The sequence below is a fragment of the Calidris pugnax genome, unplaced genomic scaffold (assembly GCF_001431845.1).
Source record: "Calidris pugnax isolate Ruff unplaced genomic scaffold, ASM143184v1 scaffold102, whole genome shotgun sequence".
In the NCBI taxonomy this organism is placed as follows: domain Eukaryota; kingdom Metazoa; phylum Chordata; class Aves; order Charadriiformes; family Scolopacidae; genus Calidris; species Calidris pugnax.
This window is the reverse complement of record NW_015090846.1, coordinates 856,449-882,704: the sequence shown is the minus strand read 5'-3', so window position 1 is coordinate 882,704 and position 26,256 is coordinate 856,449. Positions and strand designations below refer to the sequence as shown.

General features: G+C 57.4%; 1 protein-coding gene across 1 annotated transcript; it reads right to left on the bottom strand.

Moving 5' to 3' along the window:
* Positions 1 to 3,179: 3,179 nt before the first annotated feature.
* On the bottom strand, positions 3,180 to 16,334 carry NCS1 (neuronal calcium sensor 1). The gene is made up of 8 exons (XM_014942971.1): positions 16,098 to 16,334; positions 8,551 to 8,575; positions 6,706 to 6,844; positions 6,146 to 6,224; positions 5,904 to 5,992; positions 5,518 to 5,595; positions 5,017 to 5,133; positions 3,180 to 4,265 (listed from the first exon to the last, which is right to left on the bottom strand). The coding sequence occupies exons 1-7, from the start codon at positions 16,177 to 16,179 to the stop codon at positions 5,035 to 5,037; spliced, it is 591 nt and encodes a 196-aa protein (XP_014798457.1). The 5' UTR covers positions 16,180 to 16,334; the 3' UTR covers positions 3,180 to 4,265; positions 5,017 to 5,034.
* Positions 16,335 to 26,256: the final 9,922 nt, after the last annotated feature.

Here is a 26,256-nt window from a genome sequence, read left to right as displayed (position 1 = left end):
AACTCCACCCCAGCGGTGCACACCCCGCTCCCGGTGCTCCACACGTGCCTGGAGTTTGGTGGCTCCTGCCAAACCCATCTGTTTCACAGCCCTGAGCTGTATCCAGCACCCCAGGTGCAGCCATCAACCCGCTCTGGAGGGGATATGGCTCACCCCGGCCATCTCACTGGTGGGGAAACTGAGGCACGAGGAGGTTAAGGCCAACATTTCCAAGCGTGAGATGCTTCGAGCCTTTTTTTCAGCGGTACCGAGAAGCTGCAGATCTCGGTGATGTTCAGCCCTCGGTGCTCCCCAAAGGAAGGCCAGAAGCATCCAAGTCAGGGTCCCAAGTCTGCAGGCAGGGGGAAATACTGGGGTCAAAATGATTTGCCTGGGGACATTCAGCCAAAAGTGGGGCAGGACAGACCCCACGCTGGGACGTGGGACAAGGGCTATCCCCGACCCTGCAGGAGGGGCCTCTGCCCGGGAAACTCATCCCCACCACAAAACCAACAGGGTCCTCATCAGCCAGAACAGAACTTTTGAATACAGGCAAAACCCCTTTTTTTTTCCTTTTTTCTCCTTTTTTTTTTTTTTTAAATGTGCAAATATTTAACGAGGGGCGAGGGAGGACGAGGCGTTGGGCTCCATCCCTGAGCCCACCAGCAGCAGCGACAGCAGGAGGTTGCTGGCGATGACACTGAATTTGGGGATTTAGGGGGGTCTGATGCTCTCCCAAGCCAACCCTGGTCCCTCACCAACAAAAGGGGCCACACATCCTGCTGCCCTCGCAGGGCTCCCTCCTCGGTGAGACACCAGCAAGCAATGATGGAGCTCAAAGCCTGGCAGGTCCTCCGAAAATTGAAAGCCTTTCAGGGGAAAGCGTCAAAGCAAATGAGGTTTGCCTTTAGCTGGGAATTATGTCAAACTTCGCAGGGTCCATCATTTATCAGCGGAGGCGATTACGGCAGCGTCACATTCATTGGGAACATCGATTGGCACCAGGAAGGGACTGGTCTGGCAGACGAGCGCTAGAGAAGTTGGAGGCACTGCAAAGATCTACCCAAGAGAATTGCGTTTTGGCCACAAAGCATCAAGGAAAAGGAGTCTCCAGGGGAAGGAACAAAGTGACACCCTCCAGGAGCCCCCAACAATGAACCGTGGGCACCCCTGGGGGCAGGAACCACAGAAGAGACAGAAATATTGCACATGGATGTGAGGTCAGTTTCCCTGGGGATGGGGAAGGGCAAGTTTCTTATGGGCATCAGAAAGAGCCACCAGCACATGGCCCCGAAACTGGGGGAGCCAGGCTGCCTGGCAAAGGACCACCATCACTTGGCTGGAGAAGCTGTTCCTGCCACGCTGGGAGGATTCAGACCCTGCTGGGGCACCATCTTGTCACCTGCATCGTGGGACACCAGTGAGAACATCTTCCACGTTCAGATGTCAACTCCTACCACCATGGGGATGGTCCCCTGCCTGGGTTTGACTGCGGGAGCTGCAGATATCTCTGCAAACAGCAGGGTGGAGAGATGCTCCCACCATCAGGCACAGCAGGGATGGAGGGTTGAGCCCCAGGGTGGTGGGAGAGGGGCATCGGGGGTGGTGGGGCAGGAACAAGCCACGTCAGAGCAGGAGGGGTCTGCACCCCGGCTGGCATCAAGGGGTCCCATGGGCATCCTTCACTTTGCTCCCGAGGAGGTGCCAATCTCTCCTTCCCCAGGGCAGGGGACAAGGCAGATGGAAACGGAGCTGTGGCAGCACCCACATACGCTCATCCTCCAGTGGAGATGCCAACTGTGTCCCACGGCGCATATCCCAGTGGGGCTGAGCCCTCCTTGGGCACATCCTGGAGTGGTGGCAGACGATGGAGAGGCCACACAGGCACCACTCATGGCCATTTCCAACCATTTCCAAGCCCCACACTCGGGGGTCTCCAGGTGTGTTTCCCCAGCTCCCTGCCTCCCCTAGGGTGGGTGCAAGCAGCTCCGTTTTGGGGCAGAACCCTTGGTTTACAGCAAAACCTCCCACGTCCTAAACGAGGAGCAAGGGGATAAGGAGACACCCCCAAGCTGCACATGTCCCAGCCTGGCACCCTCACGGCAGGAGCTATCACCCCAACTGGGATGGGGGGACAGAGCGAGTGGTCCCCACGGGCATCCCCTCTGCTCCCCCAGCACACGGGCTAATTCCCAGCCACCTCCCTGGGGTGCAAACAGACCTTCCCACCATTTCCACAAAAATTAATAGTAAAAGAATGTGGGGATAAGGAGACACCCCCAAGCTGCACATGTCCCAGCCTGGCACCCTCACGGCAGGAGCTATCACCCCAACTGGGATGGGGGGACAGAGCGAGTGGTCCCCACGGGCATCCCCTCTGCTCCCCCAGCACACGGGCTAATTCCCAGCCACCTCCCTGGGGTGCAAACAGACCTTCCCACCATTTCCACAAAAATTAATAGTAAAAGAATGTGCTTGAAAGCAAAAACCCGACTCTCAGCTCCGTTAATACTTGTTCATGCAGTGAGAAAATTAAAAAAATACTATCACCCCAACTGGGATGGGGGGACAGAGCGAGTGGTCCCCACGGGCATCCCCTCTGCTCCCCCAGCACACGGGCTAATTCCCAGCCACCTCCCTGGGGTGCAAACAGACCTTCCCACCATTTCCACAAAAATTAATAGTAAAAGAATGTGCTTGAAAGCAAAAACCCGACTCTCAGCTCCGTTAATACTTGTTCATGCAGTGAGAAAATTAAAAAAATAAATGGAAATGAGGACATTCTGGTGCCTGGTGGTTGGGATGGAGGGATGGAGGAGGCTGGGGCTGCTCGGAGCCTGGGCTGAGCGAGCCCTCGCTGAGCTTGCAAAGGGAAGGGTGAACAGAAAAATGCAGCAAAACGGGGAAAAGGAAAGAGGAAAAGAAGCTACAGCATCCCCTTAAAACAGCAGCCAGCCCAGGGAGCTTGGGATACAGGGGGTGGGAGGAGAAGGGGAGGGAAGGCAGATTTTTTGGCTTCATTGTTATTGCAGGCTCCCGGTGCCCCGCAATAGTGTACGAGCATGTAAACCTTACAGATCATCATCTAGGTGGTCGGACACACACACAAGAGACTAAACACGGCAGCAACATTTACAACAAATAAATAAGGATATCGATCGTCGAGACAGGCATATAAAAAAAAGCCTCACTAAATGGAAATGAGGACATTCTGGTGCCTGGTGGTTGGGATGGAGGGATGGAGGAGGCTGGGGCTGCTCGGAGCCTGGGCTGAGCGAGCCCTCGCTGAGCTTGCAAAGGGAAGGGTGAACAGAAAAATGCAGCAAAACGGGGAAAAGGAAAGAGGAAAAGAAGCTACAGCATCCCCTTAAAACAGCAGCCAGCCCAGGGAGCTTGGGATACAGGGGGTGGGAGGAGAAGGGGAGGGAAGGCAGGTTTTTTGGCTTCATTGTTATTGCAGGCTCCCGGTGCCCCGCAATAGTGTACGAGCATGTAAACCTTACAGATCATCATCTAGGTGGTCGGACACACACACAAGAGACTAAACACGGCAGCAACATTTACAACAAATAAATAAGGATATCGATCGTCGAGACAGGCATATAAAAAAAAGCCTCACTTTTTTTCCACCGAAGGAAAAAAAAAAACAAAAAAAAAAAAAAGAAGAAAAAAGCACAATACTGTCTCACCAAAAAAAAAATAAAAATAATATAATAATATATATCCCTAGTGAGCCGGGCCGGGCTGCCAACGGCATCGCAGGTGATGCCAGGACTGTGTCCCCTGTTGCCATCGGTGCCTCGGCTCCCCAGCCGCCCCACGCAGGCAGCACCTCGGGGTGCACGGCCCCCCGGTACCTTTGGGCTCCGTCTCCAGCCGGCGGGTTCCCGGGAGAGAGAGGACCACGCCGGCGCCGGCGCATCCGCAGTCCCATCCGAAAACGTAGGAAAGGGGAGCAAAGAGGGTGAGGAGGCCGTGGGGGGGGGGAGCTCTGCCTTCAGCGATGCTCGACCCGTTTCCCCCGGCCATGAAGTCCCGGGCGTTCGCTGCCGCTCAGACCGGGGGTCTGTCGCGGGTGGTTGGTTGGTTGGTTGTTGTTTTTTTTTTGGAAAAAGCAGAAGTTGGCAAATGGCAGCGGCTGGTTCAGAGTGCAGAGAGGGGGAGTGAGCTCGCGCTTCGAGGGCATCCTTTGCTCGCGGAACAGAAAGGAAGGCCGAGAGGGACAGGCAAGCTGCGCGCGGCGGTGGTGGTCGGATGGCACACGGAGAGCATCTTCCCCCAGGCGTCTGCGGGAGAGGCAGGGGGAGAAGGAAAATCAGGTGAGAAGGATGGGCAGAAAGCCCTGCAGCCATCTCACCCGACACAGAATCACAGGTTGGAAGGGACCTTTAAGATCATCTAGTCCCACCATCACGAGCACAGCTGAAAGGTAGTAAAGATTGTGAAAAGCTCTAAACTCCAGCGGGATTAAAAAACAGCCCCACCACCCGTGGTCAGACACTGCCTGAACTGCAATGACCAAATCCACCCCAAGAGACATCTCTGCATGGCCCCACGGGGCACGGTGAGGACCATGGGGTGTGAAGCTTAGGGAACCACAGAATCCCTGACACCACTGTGCCAAACCCTGCCAGCTCCAGGGCGTAATATAATAAGAGATAATATAAATAAAACATTTAATATAATATCTCTCCGGAGCATCCCCGTGCCCCCAGCACCCCAGCTGCCTCCCTGTCTCCTCTGCAGCTGCATCCCCAGGCGAGAGCATGAGTCGTGCCGCAGGCAAACGCCTGCCAGCTGGGAGGTCACACAGCACCCTCCTGGGCTGGGGTCCTGGGGTGCTCTGTGGGATGGGGGGGATTGGGAAAAACCCATCAGTGTGGGGGCAACATCCCTCTCAAACTAGATTTGGGGGGGATGCCCACGCTTTGATGCTTCAGCAGAGGAGAACCAGCCGCCCACCCCCAGCAAAGGTGGGAATGGCATCAGGTGGGTGGGAGATGGGGCACCCCCTGGCCCCCCCAGCGCCTCACTCACCGCCGCTCGGCCCCGGGACTATACGAGCCCGTCGTAGAGGGAGAGAGCCTGCACGATGGAGGGGTCGGCCTTGGAGCCCTCCTGGAACTCCTGCAGCGTCAGCTTCCCGTCCGCGTTCTGCAAAACACTCCCGTCGCAGCGTCACCTTGCCCCGGTGAGGGTGACACCCAGCACCCCGACACCCAGCACCCCAGCAGCACCCACACCATCCCACACAGCCCACCACGTCACCCCACCTCCATTTCCCCATCAAACCACCCGTGCCTGCGGCCAGGGAGGGATGTCACGGAGGGTGAAAAGCCACCTCGGGGGCCCTGAAAGGGATACGGGGATTCCAAAGGGATGCAGGGGTCTGCAGTGAGCCCAGCAGCAGCTGAGCTTGTGTATTCACAAGGGAAGGAGGAACCTGCAAGAGATGCACCAAGGGGACCCACGACTGCCACCTAAACCCCTTGGCCCCAGGGAAAAAAAAAAAAAAACAAAACACTCAAGCATCCTCACCTTGTCCATCATGGCAAAAATCCGATCCACCCTCTTCTCCGGTGTGTTCTCCTCCTCAGGAAGCTCCACCGTGTTTCCCTGCAGCAACAGGACGGGACCTGGTGATGCAGCCCTTTGTGTCCTGCCTTGATGCTGTCTCCAGGTGAGGACACACGTTTTGCCCCTGCCCCTTCCCCTTCCCACACCAGGACAGGGTGCAGCGGGTTGGCATTTGTGCCAGAGCCATCCTCAGCAGCCAGATCCAGACCCTACCCTGGCCACGATGCCCACAACCCCCACCAAAAAAGCCCAGGGGAGGGAATTGGGGGTGCTTCAGCATCCTCCCCGCAGCCCCCCCTGCCAGCAGAGCCAGCAGAGACCCCCAGGGGCTGCCCCCCAGCACTTACCACCATCTGATAAATGGCATCCACAATGTCCAGCATCTCGTTCCTCGTGATGTACCCGTCGTTGTCCAAGTCGTACAGCTTAAACGCCCCTGCAAGCCAGAGCAACGCCGAGCTGCTTGGGACTGTGACTGTGTGTCCCCCCCAACGCCGGTCACACACCCCATCGCCACCCCCCTACCACCCCCGTCCCCTCACCGTGCCGGGGGCTGTGGGGCTGAGCCCACCATGCAGGGACCACTTACACCTCAGCTTCTCGTCCAGCGTCCCCCGGGAGGTGACCGACAGCGCCTGGATGAACTCCGAAAACTCGATCCTCCCGTCCTGGCGGGGGGAAGGAGGGGGTGAAGGTGCCGCTGCCACCCCCACCCCGCAAAGTCCCCCCCATTCCCAGGCGTGCCTGGACCCAGGCGCTCTCAGGGTCACATCTCAAGGCAGGGAGGGGGGAGAAGTGATGCCCGTTTATCTCCAGCAGCACCATCGGCCGCCGACACCGCGCATCCCGGCGGGACCGACTCCAGAACACGAGGTGAGGGAGAGGGGGGTTTGTCAGCAGCCCCAAAACATCTCCTTTCTCCTCTCTCCCGTGCCACTTCAGCTCCTTTTCCCACTTGACTCTCATCGACTAAAATAAGCGCGGGGGCTCGCTCGTTACAGCTGCGCTGCTTTAATTGCACGCCCCAGGAAGCACTGGAGTATTTTCCTCCTCCGGCGCCGCGCAGCCGCGTTACTGAACCCATCCCACCATCCCCACGGACCCAGCCCTGACCCCCCCACCCACCCTGGACCGTGCCCAAAAACTTACTTTGTTCTCATCGAAGACATTGAAAACAAAGGTGGCAAATTTAGTTGGGTCTCCGAAGGGGAAGAACTGCTTATAGATCTTCTGAAAGCCGGCGGCATCGAGCTGCCCGCTGGGGCAGTCCTTGATGAAGCCCTTGTACCTGGGGAGGAAGGGCAGGGATGGGCACCAGGTGGGTCTCCCCGCTGAATGCAGCCCCCCCAAGCCCTGGGGAGCTGGTGGGCTGGAGCCAGGAAGGTCCCCAGATGTTCTCCATGTCGTTCCCATCACCTGCCTGCAATCTCCCATCACCCATGGGATGAGGTCCCTGTGGGCACCGCAGCGAGGGTGGCAGGGGGAAGAGCCTGGAGAAGAATCAAGCAGTGCCCACCACGCTGCTCCAACCCCGCTGTGAGCCCATGTAGCAACCCAGCCACAACCAGGCTCCTGTTGAACATTGTCCAGGCCCTGGGAAGGGATGGGGACCCACCACCCAGCCAGGAGCACACGGGAGAGTCTTCTAAACCTCCTTTAAAATAAAAAGCCCTCTGCACAGAGTCACCTCCTGCCACCCGGCCACGCTGCAGGTGGAGGTGCCTCGCTCAGCCCTGAAGCCAAAGAGCGTTTACATCCCTTGCTCAGATCTTTGGACCCTTGCAGCTCCCAAGCAAGAAGGGACCAGAAAGCATCACCCCAAGGGCCAGAGCTCCCCTTCCCTCCACTGCTCCGGTGTGGCCCCGCTACATCGGGCACATCCGACCAGTTCTCCAGCTGGGAAAGCTCCTCCAGAGCCCTTGCACCTCGGACTCAGGATTGACAGCAACCCCACAGGCAATTTGCAACCCACGTGCTACAGCCGGGCTCCAGTAAAAACCAGCAGCACGGTGGCCCCAAGCACCTGGGGCAGCCGAGACCCCACAATTTCTTGCATGGTCCCAAGAGAAACCGGCTCAGAGGAGCTGGGGGACATGGTCACTGAGTCCTCAGGGTGGCACAGCCAAGGGCATCTCCCAAAACCCATTGGCATTTAAACACCCCCAAAGACCTTGGTCCCAGCTCCAGGCTGGATGGGGATGCTGCACAGTGCCAGCCAGGGGGGTGCAGGGGAAGGGGCTCACCGGCTCCACAGGTGCAGGGACCACACGGGGACCACACGGGGACCACATGGGGTGCGTGAGCATTATGCAACGTGTCGCCCAGATCTGTCAGGCGCCCGCTGCGACGGGCCGAGGGCTGGAGGAGGAGGGGAAGGGGGTGGCGAGGTGGGAAACCGAAGTGCCGGTGACATCTTTTTTCACGCTGCTGCAGCTATGACTCATCGGGGATTGGGGGGGGGGAAGGGGAAAAGGATGACAGAAAGAGATAAAGAAAGCAAACCTTGACTGGTGGGATTGGAAGATGAAAGGGAAGCGGTGGCTTTTCTAGGGCGTCGCGTTCGGTGGGGCGGAGGGACGGGGCGAGAGCGTGCTGCTGGTGAGCACACTGTCAGCCTCTGCTGCCAACGGGGACACGCTGGGACAGCACCAGCCTCCCCCTGGGATGGCCACGGCCACCAGCCAGACAGTCCCCTTGTCCCCACACCCCTCAGCCACCCATATGGGGAGGGAAGAGGTAAGAAAGGAGCATGACCATCCCACACGCGTGGCTGAGAGCAGCCAGAGCTGAGCCCCGCCATGCACCGGGCATGAGGTGTGCAGGAAAAAAACCCTCTATTTTCTGGTGTCCCCTCTCTGAGGTAACACCTGCACCCCAGAAGAGGAGCATCTCCTGTACCCCTTGCTCTGAACAGATTGCTGTGTGCCACCAGCTCCTGTCCCCTTGCCCACCACCCCCGTGCCCCAGCAGCTCACCAACACGCCGGCCACTCACCACTGCTGCACCTCCTTCTCCGTAACTGCAAGAGAAAAAACAGGGGAAAAGAGAAAAAAGACAAGAAAAAAAAGGAATTTAGCGCCTTCCCAGCAAGGGCTGGTGTTTTGCACTTCACATCAGTGACTTCCCTGGGGAATATGCCCCCGGGCTGGCTCGCTCCACACAGTGCCCTGTGGTACCCACATGCAAGGGGCTGCCTTGGAGGCACAGCCTGGGAGGCCTCCACCAGCCCGGAGGTTGATGGAGCCGGAGCTGCAGGCACTGGGATCCCTCCAGCTCCAGAACTGGGGACCCCACCAAAAGACGTTTTGCCAGGGCAGTGCAGCACCATCACTGCGAGATGCTATGGACCACCCCGGTTCATGTCTGGGGAGGATCTGCCCCCCACAGCCAAAACATCTCCAGAAACATCTGCCAAAACACCTGCCTGGAGGCAGCTCAGAGAAGGTACCTGCCCAGCCCCAACATCGACACACTGAACGTGGGCACAGGAAGAGCCCCCCGGGCCAGCATCCACCCCAGGTACCAGCTGCCTCTGAACAACAAGGAGAAACATCACCAAACCCATCCCAGGGCCCTGGGGAACTTTGCCAGGCTCCAGAGAAACCTCAAAACGTGACAACCTAGAAAAACAGTGAGCGTTGGCATCCCCGAGTGTCCCCAGCCTGGGGACAGCTGCTGAGATTGCAAATGTCCTCAGCAGAGAAAAGACTCCGAAGGGATGCGGGATGCCGGGGAGCCCAACAGGGCGAGGGGCTGGCACCCATCCCCGTGTGTCCCAGCACGCCAGCGGGGAGCCCGGTGCCAGCAGTGGGCACAGAGGGGGGGGAACAACCTCATTAGTCATTTCCTTTGCATCGTGCATCTAAATAATAATAAAAAAGCAATAGGTCTGAAAGGCGCTGGGATAATGAGGCGGAGTGGAGATGTGTCAATGTGCAAACGGCTGATAAAAATAGAGACCCAAGACACATCAACAGATGCCAATTACCTTGGATGGCAAATAAAAGAAAGCAATTTTCCATCAGAAAGACTGATAACGTGCCCGGGAGAAGGCGCAGACCACAGCAGGAGGGGGAACACACCAGCCCCCCCCCATCGCAGCCGGCCAAGTGCTGGCTCCTGCGTCCCCGTGGGCAGGAACCGCTGTGCCCGAGGCTGTCCCCATCCATACGGGGGGTCCCTCCATCACATCTTGGGGACTGCTGGAGGGACAGAGCCTTCCAAATCTCCCAGGAAGGGCTCGGCACAGGGCAGAGAGGCCAACAGCCTCTCCCCCAGCCTCCCCAGGGAGGTGGCAAAGGGCTGTGGTGGCCGTGCTGGGAGGTGTCTGGGTGGCAGCACCCCAAAAGTGGGAAGGCAGGCGAGGGGATGCTCAGCCCATGGGCTGAAGGACACAGAGGGCTTTGGCCACGCCGCAGGAGGGATTTGGAGGGTTGATCTGGCAGGAGATGAGCAGACAGGGGAAAGCACAGAGGAGCAGCCGGGAAGGACACACCACATCCAGCAGCTGAGCTGGGTCCGGCAAAAACAACAGTCCTGCCGGTCCCAAAGGATTCCCCATCCCCAAATGGAAGGAAGCATCTTTCCAAAAGCGAGATGCTGAATGATGTCTCTAATAGACAACAGGCTTCTCCACGCACGCTCCTCACAAGCATCGAGACACCAGCCAGGACCCCCACCCCAAGTTGCCAGGGGGATGCTCCAGGCACCATTTTTCAGCCCGATCACCTAGAGACACAGACGAAGGTGAGGAGGAGGAGGAGGAAGAGAAGGAGGAGGGTGAGTGGCAGGACTTCGGACACCCCATGGGGCAGGTGAAAGGAGCACCAGCACCAGCCCGGGGCTGCGGTGGGGGCTCGGCTCAGCCCCTTTGGGCAAATCATCTTCTGCTCTCTCTCTCTCTCTCTCTCGTTGAGCTGTGTTTCCCCCAACGTGCTATTTCAGGCCCAGGAGCTGCCTTTCAACTCCAGCAGGAAACAATTAAGAAATCTGTGCTTTTTTTAGTGCAGGAGAAACGCTGGTAACAACATGCTCGGGCTGGGGCGGGAAGGGAGGGATGGAGCCAGCTCCACTCGTGCCTGCAGGAGGGATGCGTGATGCTCCCGGGAGAGGCTTTTCCAATGGAGGGGACCTTCCAGGTGCCAGCCTGGAAACCAGCACGGGGCTCCCGAGGTGGGATTTATAGATGTGCATCTCTGGAACGGGGCCACGCAACGCCCGCGCTGGCACCGGTACCTTCCTCTTGCCCCATGGGCTTTGCTGTGGGGTGGAAACACAGCCCCATCTCCCAGCCTTTGGAAAACCACCCACGCCTGGGCGCATCCCTCCGCTGCCACGAAATCTTCCCTCTCCCCAGGGTAGAGTGTTCCCAGCACAGGGAAATCCCACAACCCTGAGCATGGTGTCCCTGCAGTTGGGGCTGAGCCGGTACCTGCCTCCCCGTATCCACAGCTCCGGATCCCAGACGGAGGGTGACTTCCCGGCTGCCACCTCCAGCCGCTCCGACCTCGCTGGGTGTCGACACTCCGGGTGGCACCGATTCAGGATGCTAATGCCCATCCCCACAGCAGGGACCCGTGGCCATGGAAGCCTTGGGGACACGTCACTCTCCCGGCTTGGCTGAGCCATCTGTCCTGGGGCTGGGGACAGGGGACACCCCCAGGGGACAGGGCTGTCCCTCTGCTCTCCCCTATCCATCCTCCGCAGCTCGAGCCCGGAAAGTACCTGTGCGACGGCGGCTGCTGCATTTCCCTTCCCCGGCATCGATTGTGGCGCGATGCTGAGCCCATGCAAATCAATTTGCAGCGCTATAAACCTCAGCCAGGTTTGACCCCGAGCACTCAAGGACAAGGGGACAACCAACAGCAGCCCCACTGCAGCATCCCGGCTCCCTCGCCGTGCCAGGGCTGGGGCTGGGCTCAGCCACCCTGCCATGCCCCCCAAGGACCACCGCCGCTGTGGGGAGGGCTACAAATAGCACACAGAGCGGCTTGATAGTGGATGCAGCGTGTCCTGGGGTCCTTGGGGGATGAAAGGCACTAAATAAAGGCAGGGTATGAGCGTTGGTTATGAACCGCAGCGCCGTCACAGGCATCGCCGAGCAGGGAGCCCCGGCTACGCGCCGCAGACACCCTCCCCTATGTCCAACCCTGCACGGCAGCATCCTTGTTCCTGCTGCTCTTTGTGAAGTGTGGGGAAGGCAGAAGCAGGCAGAAGCAGGCAGGAGGAGCAGGCAGGGGCAGGCAGGAGGAGGAGGCAGGAGGAGGCAGGAGGAGGCAGGAGGGGCAGGCAGCAGGAGCAGGCAGGAGGAGGCAGCAGGGGCAGCAGCAGGAGGCAGCAGGAGGCAGCAGGAGAAGGCAGGAGGAGCAGGCAGGAGAGAAAGGCAGGAGAGAAAGGCAGGAGAGAAAGGCAGGAGAGAAAGGCAGGAGCAGGCAGGAGGAGCAGGCAGGAGGAGCAGGCAGCAGGAGGAGGCAGGAGGTGCAGGCAGGGGGCTGCATGTCCTGGTGCCACCTGGGGATGCTGGCCCTGGGCATGGGTGCTGTGGGATGCAAGGATGAAATATCCATGTCAGGAGGAGAACTGGGACAGGGACATGACCTGGGGACATTTTGGGGGAGCTTTCTGTGGGAGGTGGTGGAAGTGAAGAGCGGCAGAGAAGGCAGGAGCAGGCAGGAGGAGGCAGAAGGAGGCAGGAGGAGGCAGGAGCAGGCAGGAGGGGCAGGCAGGAGGAGCAGGCAGAAGCAGGCAGCCCAGGAGTTGCCCCCCATGGCCAAGCCACGGGCCCTCGCTGCCCCCTTGGCAGCACCGATGGGTCCATCCCCGCTCCCGTCTCCGCTGGGAGGAGGGTTTTTGGCCGCACGTCCCACGCAGCACAGAGGGGCAGAGACCGCCCGACGCAGGCCCCAGCCCCCTCCTTACCCCAAAAACTCCCCAACCTCTTCTCTTCCCCCCCACCTTTCCATCAATCCCCGCCGGCACAGGCGAGGACTGACAGCTCTGTCACCACCCGCCCTTCGCCTGCCCCCTCTCTTCCCACCACCCAGCTGCCACTGCAGCAAGAAACAGCTCTGGTTAATCAGTGCTCAAGCCCGTTAATTTGTGTTTGCCAGGCAGCGAGGAGAGGAGGGACCCAGGGCTGCAAATCCCTGACCACTGCCCTGCCCGTGGAGGAGCTCGCTGGAGCGCAGAGGGAATCAGCAGCCCCACGGAGAGCAGGAGATGGGGCTGGATTCGGAACGGTTTGGGGACCCCTGGTCACAGTGGGATGTATGAGGTGACACGATGCTCCAGGTCCACAAGGGGTTTGGTTTTTTTTTGTGCTGCCACAGGCACCACCGCCTTATCAGGGAAACCAGGGTTAATTATTTCCAGGCACAAAGAGACTCCCCCACCACTGCAGGCCACTCCAGCTCTGCCAGAACCCACAGGTGACTGGTCCAGCATCACCCACCGAGGCACGGCAGGGTCGGTCCTGGGGCATTTATTTCCCCCAGGGCCTTGCTGAGGCTCCTTCCCAGGGTCCCCCCAGGTCCCCGCGCATCCCAGTCTTGAGATCACCCCGCGCTGGGGCTCCCCTCTGGGTTTGGGGCTGCCTAATGTGGCCAGCTTTGGAGTCCTCAACACAGAAAGGACATGGACCAGCTGGAATGGGTGCAGCGGAGGGCCACGAAGATGATCAGAGGGATGGAGCACCTCTGCTATGGAGACAGGCTGAGGGAGCTGGGATTGTTCAGCCTGGAGAAGAGAAGGCTCCAGGGAGACCTTAGAGCAGCCTTTCAATATCTAAAGGGTGCCTACAGAAGAGCTGGGGAGGGACTCTTTGCCAGGAGGTGTAGTGATAGGACAACGGGAAACGGTTTTAAATTGGAAGAAAAAAGATTCAGATGAGATCTCAGGAAGAAATTTTTTTCTATGAGGGCGGTGGGACACTGGAACAGGTTGCCCAGAGAAGCTGTGGCTGCCCCATCCCTGAAGGGGTTCAAGGCCAGGCTGGATGGGGCTTGGAGCAACCTGGTCTGGGGGGAGGGGTCCATGGGCAGGGGGGCTGGAACTGGATGATCTTTGAGGTCCCTTCCAACCCAAACCATTCTGTGATTCTATGATTCTAAACCTGCTGTGGATGCTCAGAAGGCGGCAAATTGGGCACCCATGAGTGGGTGCTCCCACGTGAATTAATGGGGCACTCGTGCACCCGCTAACTGGGCACCCATGCCCGAGCTGGATGGGCACTCATGCAAGAATAAACCTGGTGAGCATGCATGGATTAACCGGGCACTCCTGCATCAATTATCTGGATGCTCCTAGGTGAACTAATTGGGTGCTCATGCATGATTTCATGGGGTGCTCATGCGTGAACTTGTGGGGTGCTCAGGCGTGAGCAGAAGGGGCGTTCATGCGTGGGCCAGCTGGTCACTCATGCATAAATTTTTTGGGCAGTCCTGAATTTATCAGGCGCTCATGCACGGACTAATGGAGCACTCACGCGTAAATTCACTGGGCACTCCTGCGTGAGCTAATTGGGCACTCCTGTGTAAATTAGTGTAATTAGTAGATAGCACACTTGTGCATGTACTAATGTGTGAATTAGTGTAATTAGAAAATGACACACTTGTGCACGTACTAATTGGGCACTCAGGTGTGAGTGGATCAGGTGCTCATGCATCAACTAATTGGACTCTGAGGCATGAACTGATTGGGGGCACACGCACCAATTAATTGGGTACCCATGCATCACCTAACAGGGCGCTCATGCACGGACCAGCGTGCGATCCAGCGCAAATTAAGGGGGCACCCATGCATCAATCAACCGGGTGCTCGTATGTAAATTAATTGTGCGCTCGTGTGTGTATTAATTGGGTGCTCATGCGTGAAGTTATTGGGTGCTGATGCGGAAATGACTGGGGAACTGATGCATGAACTACCCGGCCCCTCATGCGTAAAATCCCGCCGTGCTCCGGGGTGAACCCCGCACACCCTGCAATTTATGCCCAACACACTCCACCCCTCGCCGCCGCAGAACACATATTTAAGGATTGTCTGAACATAAATCTGTTACAAACTCCGCTTTCAACATCATCACAACATTAATATTCACCAATTATGAGCTCCCCTCTCCTTCCCTCCCCACCGGGCGGGTGATGGGGCTCAGCAGCATGAGCATCCTCACTCGAATTGCACTCCTTCCCCCCAGGACCCAGATTTGGGGGTCAGCATCACCACCCAAACAAACACCCGCTGCAGAATTAGCCCTTGGTCCCCACTGAGCCACCCCAGGGCTCAGAACAGCAGTCTGAATGGGTACAGGACCACCCAAACAAACACCCGCTGCAGAATTAGCCCTTGGTCCCCACTGAGCCACCCCAGGGCTCAGAACAGCAGTCTGAAGGGGTACTCACTGCAGACCTCACACCTTGCTCTTCCAAACATGGACCCAAGAAGGTCCCATCACTCGGCACAGACGGACCCATCCCCAGCACCAGCCCCTGGCCCTGCAGAGCAGGTTACCTGGGGTACCCGCATCATAACCCGAAGAGTTACCACCAATTTCAGGCCCTGTCCCTACACAACACGTAGCCAAGAGCACTGCAGCAGCTTGAGCTGCTGGAGGTACCAATGAGTGCAGTAGCTGCGGGGCTTCATCCAGCCCCCAAACGGGAGCTGGGCAGCATCCCCTTGGTGCAGAACAGACATCTCCCTGTGGGGCTGTTCAGGACCACCTCGGCAGCCTGGGCTGGTGGGTGCCTTTGTGCAGGCTGGGGAGGGGGAAGTACCTGCTGGCCCTCAGGGACGGCTGGAGGGTGGCCACGAGACTCCCCCAACCCCTGCACCAAACCCCCTGCTTGGAGCCCAGTGCCTGCAGGAGCAGCACTGAGCGGGGAGCAAGGGGTGAAAATACCCCCCAGGCTGCCACAGGCTCATTTCCCCCCCCCAAGGCCATCCATCACCCCATCTTGGGGCATCTCAGAGCTCACACGGGTCTCCATTCGGTAACTTCTAAGCTGCGACGCACGTCAGCACTTTGGAAATTTGGGTTACTCGGCCCTGATGACTTGGTCTCATTAAAATTCAGGTTTAACGCCATAACCAATGTCCTGGTTAAACATTTCCAGGCGCACTGTCCTCCTGCCCTCCAGCAAGGCTCAGTCCCAGCCCCGGGGCCATCAGATCACCCCAGGGTCAGGGTTTCTTCCCTCTGCCAGTCCAGCACAGGGCCAGCTTTGGAGAAGCAGCATGAAAACACAACCCCTGCTGCAGCACTGGGGTCACCCCCCATGGAAACAACCACGGCAAGAGCCCAGAGATGACCAGCAGCAGCTTGCCCAAACCACTGTGCCCCTGTCTCAGCCCCACACACCCCATCAATGCCCAGTCCCCACTCCCAGCCGCATCACCCAGGCACCGGGCCATGCCGAAATCTCGGTAGCCAAGGGAAGGATAGAGCAGCGGGGCAGGGGTGTCCCCCTTTGTCCCCGTGCAGGAACCCATCCCTGCAACACCCCATCGCAAAGGGACATCGGAGCGACACAGCCGGAGCTGCCTACCTGCCGGAGAAGGATGGGGGATCACCCCAGCTCGCCCATCTCCCCCTGCACTTGCCCAGTTTGGCTTCTCTCCTCCCTCCATCAGACACGGGCATCGCCAGCATCCCGGCGGGTCCGGGAGCTGCCGAGACGTTGGGAGCACGAGCCCGACAGTGTTATTGGTGTCATTTGTTACTGCTGAGATACGGAGCAATACGTGGCGAGAACTGCGTGTGCGTTTGGCACTCTCCTCGCCGGCGGTTGCCATTAGTGGTCTGTCTCGCTCCCAGACTGGATAAACAGGTCCACGAGCAGCTCTGTTCTCGTCTCCCCCGAGGCTGGTACCGACAGGAAAGCCAATATGCAGTTAAAATCCTTTTTAGACTTTATTAAATATTTAAGGGCCCGACATTAGGCTCTGGAAATCGGGTTCGGGGGAAAAAAAGCAGCAGTCGCTCTTTGCAGCAAAGGCAGCGGAGGAAGGGCAAAGGACAGAGCCCTCGTTTGGAAATGAATGAATCAGACTGAAACACGCTCACAGCAGGAGCCGGTGGCTGCAGCAGGTCTCTCCCGGGCTGGATTTAATCTCAGCTTCCCCACGAGCCAGCACAGTGATGCCCCACGGCAGGGCAGAGCATCCCCAGGATGCAGGGAGCAGGGATGGAGCAGCCCTGGTCGTGCTGGGGGGACAGCTGTGTCCTGCCGCCCCTGCTCTATCCTCCCCTTGGCTACCGGGATTTCGGCATGGCCTGGCTCAAAGGTGCTGTCCCCAACCCTCGGAGGGGTTCCTGCCCTAAGCGTAGGAGAAAGGTCCCCTCCAGCCCCAGCGCAGACAGGGGAAGGGAAGTCCCTGTGACTCAGCCATCAGACCCTGGAGCCAAGAGAAGGTCAGGAGGACGCTGCAGGGCAAAGCCTCGCTGGCAGCGGGTAAAGCCTCTGCCCACTCCCTGTGTCACCCACCAGGATGGGGCCATGCCAAGGGCTGACAAAGCAGAAGGTGCTAGAGGCACCAAACACTCGCTCCTCCATGGGGAGCAGCACCCAGGGCATCCCCATGAGATCTAGCCACCGATCGAGAGACACTGGAGAAACCCGGGTGGACGACGCACAAACAGCCCTCGTTCCACGTGGAAACCAAAAACATGCCTTGAAGGGAGAACCTCATGCAGGAGATGTGGGGAGCAGGTCATGGAACCATAACGTCATAGAGTTGTCTAGGTTGGAAAGGACCTTTAAGATCATCAAGTCCAACCATCAACGTAACACTGAAAAACCATCACTAAACCATGTCACCAAGCACCACCGGGCTGGGAAACCTGCAGCAGCCACTGAGGAACCACAGCAGGGGTCACCATGCCCCAGGCTGAGCACCCCCCAGCCACCCCAGTGCTCGGGCAGCAGGGGTGGGGGTACAGACCCCGCTCCATTTCCCATTCAGTTCCCTAGAAGACCTCGGAGGCCGAGGAGGGGAGGGAGGAACAAAGGAACCCTACAAATGTCACCCCGATAACGGAGTGAGCGCGTCCGCGGGCTCCTCCCTGGAGCAGCCGCTTCCTTTGATGCCTTTGGAGCTTCTTGTTTCACAACCTTAATTATAGCGGCAGCAGCAAAGGTCAGGAGAGTGGTTAAGCAGATCCATTAACATGTCAGGGGATAAATGAAATGTGATTCTTCTGATGCCGGAGCGGCAGAGGCAGCGGCACGAGCGCGGCCGGCAGGGATGGCTGCTCCGCTCTGCCGCAGAGGGAGCACGAGGAGCCCGAGGAGCCCTTGGCCACGTCTTCCCCTTCCCGACCCAGCACTGCAAACACCTCCCAGGGACCACAGGGACCCCCCAAAACCTCCCTCAGTTGCCTTTACCCACAGAGCATCAGGTCCATGTACAGATGGGATACCCAGATATGAGACTGCAGGTTGGGGTCTCCCTGGGGAAGGGGGTGGAGGTGCCTCCAGACCCACCACAGCCCTCCGGAGACAGCACACCAGGTCCTCATCGAGCTGCTCCACAGCTGCCACCTCCACGGCTCTGGGTTACACGTGGCTGCAGTAAAAACAGACCCCAAACAAAAGCCAGCCCCAGCGCATCCCTCCAGTGGGTCCTACCCATTGCCCTCCCTCGATGCCTCCTGGGGACCCCAGACCCATTCCACTCCCCTCTCCCCAGCACAGCTCCAGGTTGCTGGGTCAGGTGCCCTCCTCTTCCCCCCAAAACTTCCCTTTTGGGGTCCTCCAAATCCTGTTTCACTCTGAGGGGGCTCGGAGCAGACAGGAGTGCTGGCTGGCTCAAGCAGCCCGGAGCAGCGCACAGCTCGGCATCCCGGCACCCCGCTCCCAGGAACAGGTCCCATGGGGCTCCCCCACCCCGGTGGGATCGTGCCCACCAGCTCTCAGCCCCCGGTGCCAGTGGGGTCGAGCAGAGCCAAGGGGCAGGGGGCTGGCAGGGAGCACGGGCAGTTCCCCCACCCAGGCAGGGAGATGCATTTTGGGGCTTTCACCCATCGCTCGCCGCCGAGGGATAAAGGGGTGTGTAACCCCCTGGGCCAGCTTGCCCTGCTTTCTGCTGGATGAGCAAGGGATTTCAACATGAACCAACCTGGCAGAGAAACCCAGAGCCCGGGGCCAAACATTTTGGAGGCTAAAAATAAATCAGCAGCAGGGAGCCACCGAGGTCCCTCCCCTGCTCCCCCGGTCCCTCCGCTCCTGCCCTCCGCCCCGGGTGGCACAACAGAGCCAAACCCCAACCCAGTGAGGAACTGACCCCTCGTCCTGGCCCAGAGTCACTACACTTGGAGAATTTTCCTTCCTTTCCCACAGAATTCGACCCTCCACGATGCACCCCCGTAACTACAAATCAATATGTTTGTAGTTTGCTCTTAAACTGATGCCCATTAATTCAACGCGTTACTGTCGAGCAGCAGAGCCAATTTTGCGGCTTATTGTAAAAGAGCAGAAAAAAAGTGACGATGCCAAAGTAGAGTTTGAAATCCACAAAATAGATCACAGTGGGTGGGACGTGGTTCTTGGGAAAAGAGCATCTTCCTCTCCCCACACCCACTCCGCAGCCTGGGTCTCCCAGTGCCGGGGGGGAGGTCATTTTGGCACCCTCACTGCTGCTCCCACCCCTTCATCGGAGCCTCACCGAGGCATCTGGACCACCAGGACCACCAGCCCGACCCCGCAGCAGGTCCCAGTAGTGATGCTGCTGCACCTGCAGGGCTCCAAGCGCACCCGATTGCATGGCTACTGCAGCTGGCATTAAAAAAAAATTTAAAAATACAGTTTTAGTAGCTCTGGACTTGAGAAATGGCTATGAGAAATGAATCCTGAAATCCAATCCCCCCCCCTCAAAATGACTAAAAAAAGAAGAGATAAAATATACTCTTCTGGAATAACCTCAAATTTTTCAGGATGATTTTAAGGGTTGCCAGCGCTGTGGCCACTGCTATATGAGCACTGCTATAAGCAGGGCTGCTCAGCACCGCATTTCTCTACCAATTCCTCTACCAGGGCTCCACGTCAAGCCTTTTCCACCCATGACACATATTCTGCACCCACAACCACACACGAGAGCTTCACCTGGGCTGTAGGTACCCCAGGACCCACATCAATCTCCAGCGTCGCAGAACCCTTTGACTGCGGCCCCACAAGGTTCTTAAGCACAATCCCAAATCCCACCTGAGCCATGAGCCACCAGCACCCGGCCCACATTAAGCCCAGGATTAAATCCCCGTGGAAGAGGGAAGACAGTGGTTCCTTCGAGTCTCAGGCGTTATCACCTCCCGGGACAAAACACACAGGGGCCAAAACCGCATCTCCGAGCTACCTCAGCAGGGCATCGGGAAGATTAATAAATTAATGATTCTAAAGCACCTCGAGAGATTTTTTGGATGAAAGGCTCTATGGAAGCACAAAGAATTACATAATTTATTATTCATTATTGTTCTCAGCACAAAGAATTACATAATTTATTATTCATTCTTGTTCTCAGCGTTGGCTTCTCCCGCACGCTCCTATAGGGCACCGTCCTGGCCTCTGAGGAAGGTTAAACCCTCGCCCCACGGCCGGGCTCTCCCCGCCAGCACCTGGCAGACAGGGGAGCTCAGCACTGCCAGATACTCCCGGGCACTCAGGTGCCCAGAGATACTGAAAGGCACGCGGTGATGGGTCCAAATCAACAGGAATTGGGCAGCCAGCACTTCGAAGAAGCCCTCGAACGTCCTTCTGCGCCTCGAGGTGTCCAAGTGCCATTAAAATCTGGCCCCCGGCACCGTTAAGTCAGGAACGGAGTGGGAAGGGGAGCCAAGAGACAAGGTTTCCAGGCTCCTGACCTTCTGTATCCAGTTCCCGGCAGGACCTGGGACAACCTGCTCTGAATATCTGCAGTAGGATGATTCTCGCATCTCAGGGAGGTTGCTGATGGCAACCCTGCAGCATCCTCAGCACGACCACCCTGCCCACCATGGCCTGGCACGTGAGCTCCTCTCCCGCCTGCTCCCACTGCCTGCTTGCCCCAGGATCGCTGCTACCAAGGCACGGCCAGAGAAATGCCAAAAATAGGAGATGGAGAGACCAGAGGGGACAGGAGACAGCAGCCAGGGGACACAAGAAGCCACCAGGGGACATGGCAGGGGTTGCGTGTCCTCTGCAGTCCCACAGATGTGATAGATCTGTACAAAAGCTGCACAGGGCAGGGAGAGGGGGTGAAGTCTCCCCGTCCCTCCGATCCCAGAGGAACCAAGAAGTGGCTTTTCATTATTTGCTTCGTTTTGTTTGGAAATTGCACAAACAGAAAACGATGCGATGGAAGGAAATCCCATGGTGGGAGAAACCCTTCACGTATCGCAGCCAGGGGAATATCCCTGGGACAAAAGCGGGTCCTCCCATCATTAGTGGTCAGTTCCAGGCTCCTAAAAACATCTGCCCAGATGTGCTGTAACAGCAGCACAAAGCACCATGCAGGAGGCAGGGCCAGGGCCTGCTCGGTACCGTGGCAGCCAGCAGGTGGGAAGGGCAGCCAGGCACTGGGGATGCTCTTCTGAAGGATGCTCATCACCGGTCCACCAGAAAGATGCCAAAATACCACAGCACCGCGGGGCAAAACCTCCCCAAAGCAGACCCCCAGACATTGTTGACTATGCCATGGATTCGGGGGTACGGCTACCCCCTGCTCGAGCTGGTCCACTAGCCAGGGCACAGGGATCTGGGTCAGCCCTTGCCCCTGCACCCAGTGCAATCCTCCCTGCATCTCCTCTGCCCGGGCTCCCCAAAACACAGAAGGGAAATTAATATCTTTCCAATCTGAAGATAAATCAGAGGCTCCCAGACGTGCCTGGGAGGGCCCTGTGAAGCATTTTGCCAGACAAGGGAAGGCACCCTCGCCTTGACAGCTGCAGAAAAGGGGCAGAAACAACTCAGCCAGAGTAATTAATCCCAGAGACGAGGGGTGAAATGAGCAGAGCTCAACAAACAGAGCCTGGTATTAGGGATGGCTCTCCCTGACAGGCATCGCACGGTGGTCCAGGGCACGTTGGGATGCTGCACCGGGCTCTGGCCACGTGAAGGGCCACGTGCTGCCCCGTGGAACGGCTGCCCAGGTGTTGCTGTCTCACAGGTACGTGGGTCTAGAGGCAGCGAGAGGCCTGGAGCAGGCAGACAAAACCCCAGACAGGCCGGGAACTCACCAAGGGAGCGATCTAAGGATCGGAGTCTTTTTTTTGGAGTGCGGCAGGAAGGGGAAGACACCCAAGAGAGCGGAGCAAAAAGTTGGGAATAAAGTGATCCAAAAGGCAGTGCCCCTCTGCTGGCCTCATCCAGCACGAGAGACACCCCCGTGCCCGCAGACGACGGCTTCACCCGCGCTGTGTTTGGTACCAGCTGCCGGTGAGACATGGGGCATCGCTGCCCACGTGCCCCACGGGGTTCTCTTCACCTTCCCCACACAGTGAGGAGCCACCCCAGGGGTGCAGAAAGCCTAGGGGTGCAGGAGACCACCAGCAGACGAGGCTGTGCCGGGGCTGGCTCTTCCCAGATCCCTCTCCGTTGGAGATGGGATCACCATGGAGGCTGCAAACCGAGTGGGTGATCGCAGCACGGTGATACCCACACCTGGCCTGGCACCAGTGCACCCACCATGGGTGACAACAGCAGCAGGGACACCAAAACCCAAGGCTCAGCTCCAGCCGGAGTCTGTGCCCAGCCAGCACTGCCACCTTCTCACTATTCCTTCTCCCCAAGACACTTCGAGGAAGCCCAGCCGGGGCACCCCAACCTCTCCCACCACCGCTCATGGTCCGGCCATGCAGGTGTGTGTCCCCCCCCCCAGCAATCTGCCCTCCTTCCTGCCTGTGCCAGGGCGAGAGAGAGAGCAACCCAGCGTGTAGGGTTGTGCAATGCACCAGTATCGCCTCTCTCCTCCATATGGGAGAACTTGCTGCATCCTAATCTATTGCCTTTTTGGGTAAGCGCTGCCGTGGGACTGCAGCAATGACAGCGGGGAGAGCTCGCAGGTCTGCTGCGCGGCGGGGGAGTATCTGCGACCTGCCAGCAGCAGGGAGGCAAAGTTGAACCATCAAAGCCTTTGTTTCCCTTTGTGCATCCTTCAGGAAAAAAAAATAAATAAATATTTCTATTTAAAAAAAAAAAAAAAAATAGCCAAACTGATTTTGCTAAACCTGGATGGCTCGGGCAACAGCCACGTTAATAAGATTACAGGGGAGGCTCAGACGGGAAAGCCACTCACTTAGAAAATCAGGTTATTAAACTGATACTGAGATACTCCCAAAAAAAAAAAAAAATACCCAACTCTCCGGCGTGGGGCTCTTCTCTCCGCTCCACGGCGTAATAACAAAGGAAACCCCTCCAACTAAAGCACCCAAACTTTGAGAGCCACCCAGATGGTCTGGGTCCACGTTGAGGGAGAAGGGAGGTCGAGGGACCTCCGGGAGGTCCCCGGGATTGGGTTGGATTTGACATCCAGGAAAATCTCAAGCACCCAAACCAAGCGCATTAAAGTATTTATCCCTGCCATGGCAACAAAGAAAAAGCTGTGAAACACCTACAGTCTGAGGCACACCCACTAGCTGGAGCCAAGCATCAGGACTGTGATGAATTCAGTCATTTTGAGTAAGCGAATTAATGTGTCGTGGATGTCATAGTGAGATGGTCTAAATTTGGAGAGTTAAATACACACTGCAATACATCTTGTGTTCGCCTCCACATTAAATTAGAAACCAATAATTCTTGATCTATCGCCTTGTATTCAATTTGCTCAGTTAATTTTGTAGCTTAAAAGGCTATCGAATACCTTGGGGAAAGAAAACTACACAGACAAATACGATCTCATCAGACCCTCTGCCCGCAACTGAAGCATTAACACAGCCATTTCAGCCATTCCCACTGCGAAGTGAGCTCAGAGTGGGTTAACCAAGCAAAGGGCTTTGTTGGATGTAACCCCCGCCACCCAAACCTAAAAACCTTTGCTCTTTGTTCACATCTACCTCGCCCTTTTGTAAGCAGCATCCTCCTTAAGGGAAGCTCGGAAATACCTGCTGCAGAGACACAGGATTAAAAACGTCGGACACCTACTTTGATGCGCCTTTGGGTATCGCCAAGCTGAGACACCTCAGGATGAGCAGGCTCCAGCACCCTGTGTAGGCACCTGGCACAGAGGTTTCCATGACACACTCTTATTGTCTCCGTGTCCTGGAGACCACCAGCAGCTCCCAGCCAGAGAGTGACACTGGACTTAGTGGACCAGTGCCAGCAATTCTAGCAGGGAGCTGGGCACCTCCACTAACCTAGACCCACGCCGCTTCCCTCTGGTCATCCACAGTCTCTTGCACAGCAAGAAATTAACCCAGAAAACTCATCTTTTCTGAGTCCACACGAGAGCCTTGCCTACCAGGCCACCATTTCTCTTCAGGAAACGCTAGCTGTATTTCCCAACTAAGTAAACTTGAACCCTTAGCACAAGAGAAAGAGAGAGAGGCAGCTCCCACCGGGCTTGGGGTAGGGGGGGGGAACACGCAGCTGAGGACCTGGAGGATGAGGGTGACCTTGGTGGGCCACCACCACCTTCATCTGTAGAAGCATCTTCCAAGCCCTGGCAGCCCCAAACCAAAGGCAGGTCTGTGCCTCTTACCCCCCCACCCCCCCAGGATCCTCAGGGCTCTGTGAGCCTTCGTTTGCAGCGTTGCACCCATGGAGACCGAGTTCAATCCCTTCAAAAACCCCACGGATCCAACCCACGGCGGGGTTGCGGCGCAGCCAGGAAACCGTACGAGTGCTAAAAGCAGAGCAGCGGCGCTCAGCTCCCTCCACCTCAAACCATGCAGGGCTTTATGCCTCTGTGCCTGTGTGTGTGCATTCATTAGCTGTACCGACACACACCATAAATAAAGGGTTTTTTCCCCGCCTGTGTTGCAATGAAAGGCCCCGCTGGAGCTGCCCGGACATGCCTGGACTTCTGTGGTACCGACACACACCATAAATAAAGGGTTTTTTCCCCGCCTGTGTTGCAATGAAAGGCCCCGCTGGAGCTGCCCGGACATGCCTGGACTTCTGTGGTAGCAGCCAAGGAAGGGGAGGAAAAAAAAAACGTGCTTGGATACAGTAAAACCTGTCTGCGAGGCTGCAGAGAGCAGAGCACAAACTGCAAAGGGGACAAGGAGCGCAGATGGATGGACCACTGGTCTCTACACCTTTTTCTTTTTAACCAGGGAAGGGTTTCCCGACACTCACTCCTCCGGGGATACATTCCCCAGGTAGATGTTTCTAAAAGGCATAGTCCTCTGCTACCCAGCCTTCCACAAACAAGCTCATTAGGGCAGAGGAGTATAAAAACCACCATCACCAGGTCCCAGGAGCTGCAAACCCCGGGGGATGAACAGGAGGAAGGGCACTGAGGGGCTGGGGATTCACAGCAAAGGGCTAGGGCTCTTCGAGGGCTCATGTCTTCCTTCCCTCCAGCATCCCTTGTTGCCACCACCACTATTTGCACAGCTTTTGGGGACGAAGGCCCGCCTGCAACTCAGGCATAGGCCTCAGGCCTATCTGCCTGATAGGAATTAGGCAGATTCCAGTGTGGTCCCCAAATCTGCTGAAAAAAAACCCGTGCAGCCCTTTCCTTCGCTGCCCCCTCAGCCAAACACTGATTTTTGCAGTATTTCCCTTCACCTGTACCTCTGTGGGCAGAGCACAACCTGTCCCGCAGCCGATCAGGGTGACGGGCAAGGCTTCACAGCCTTCCCAAACCTTCACAGCACAGGCCTTTTAGAACAAGCTCTGCTGATGTGAAAGGGATTTAATTCTATTTTAAAACCCTTCCCTGCCTCCAGCACTGAGAACGCTGAAGACAGAGCTCAGATCACACAGAGGAGAGGAGAGAAGTAATCGGAAACTGTGCAAGCCAGTCACTTTCTCTTCCTAATTATTAGCTTTAACCCCATTATTGCTTAAATAGCACCACTAGTGGCATTTTCTGGGAGGCAGCGACTTTTCTACAGCCAGAAGAACACAGCCCCAGCTTGGAAAGACTCCTGGGGCTGGCGGGACCGAAATCTGAACAGCGAGTGGGGCACAAACCAATCCCATCCAGTTGGACGTGGGGAACGCGCCGGGGAAGGAGCCAGGTTGTTTGCTCAAGAGAGGAAAATCCAGCACAGGGCCAGCCCTTGAGAGCAGCTTTGCTTTGGAGATCCCCCTGCGTTTCTCCTGGGAGGCAGACCTCGGCAGCGCTCGCATCTCCCCCCCCTTCCAGCAAACTGCCTCCCGAGCTTGCCCAAGCCCTGGCCGGGGCTGGCTTTTTTCCTGAAGGGGCTGCGTGTGCTGCTCAGGGTTGTATCCACGGTCTGCTCACCATATTGCAACACTCTGCCCTGAAAAATGATCATTCTCCCTGGGGAATGATCATTTGCTGCTGCCGGTGGGAGCGGGGTCTTGCTCATAGACCCCACAGTTGGGATGGGATCCGAGGATGATGAGGGCTCCAACAGCAAAAGCTGGGAAGCTGCTTGGGCAAAAAGCTTTTCCTTCCTCGGGTATTTACTTTAAAGTGTTTAATAAAACCACTGAGCTCTTTTTTTTTTTTTTTTCCTCCTTTCTTTTTTCCTCCTCTCCCCAGGACGCAGGGAGGCTGAGCCACGCCAGGCTTTGTTCCACGTGGGCTCGCCACGCTGCGTGC

What these genes read in the sequence shown, in the direction of transcription:
- NCS1 (XM_014942971.1), bottom strand. Translation starts at nt 16,179, where the DNA reads ATGGAGGGAGGAGAGAAGCCAAACTGGGCAAGTGCAGGGGGAGATGGG. An exon ending in CCCCCATCCTTCTCCGGCAG is followed by an intron (nt 8,576 to 16,097) that starts GTAGGCAGCTCC and finishes TTTCTCTTGCAG; the next exon opens with TTACGGAGAAGGAGGTGCAG. An exon ending in ATGCCATTTATCAGATGGTG is followed by an intron (nt 5,596 to 5,903) that starts GTAAGTGCTGGG and finishes CTGTTGCTGCAG; the next exon opens with GGAAACACGGTGGAGCTTCC.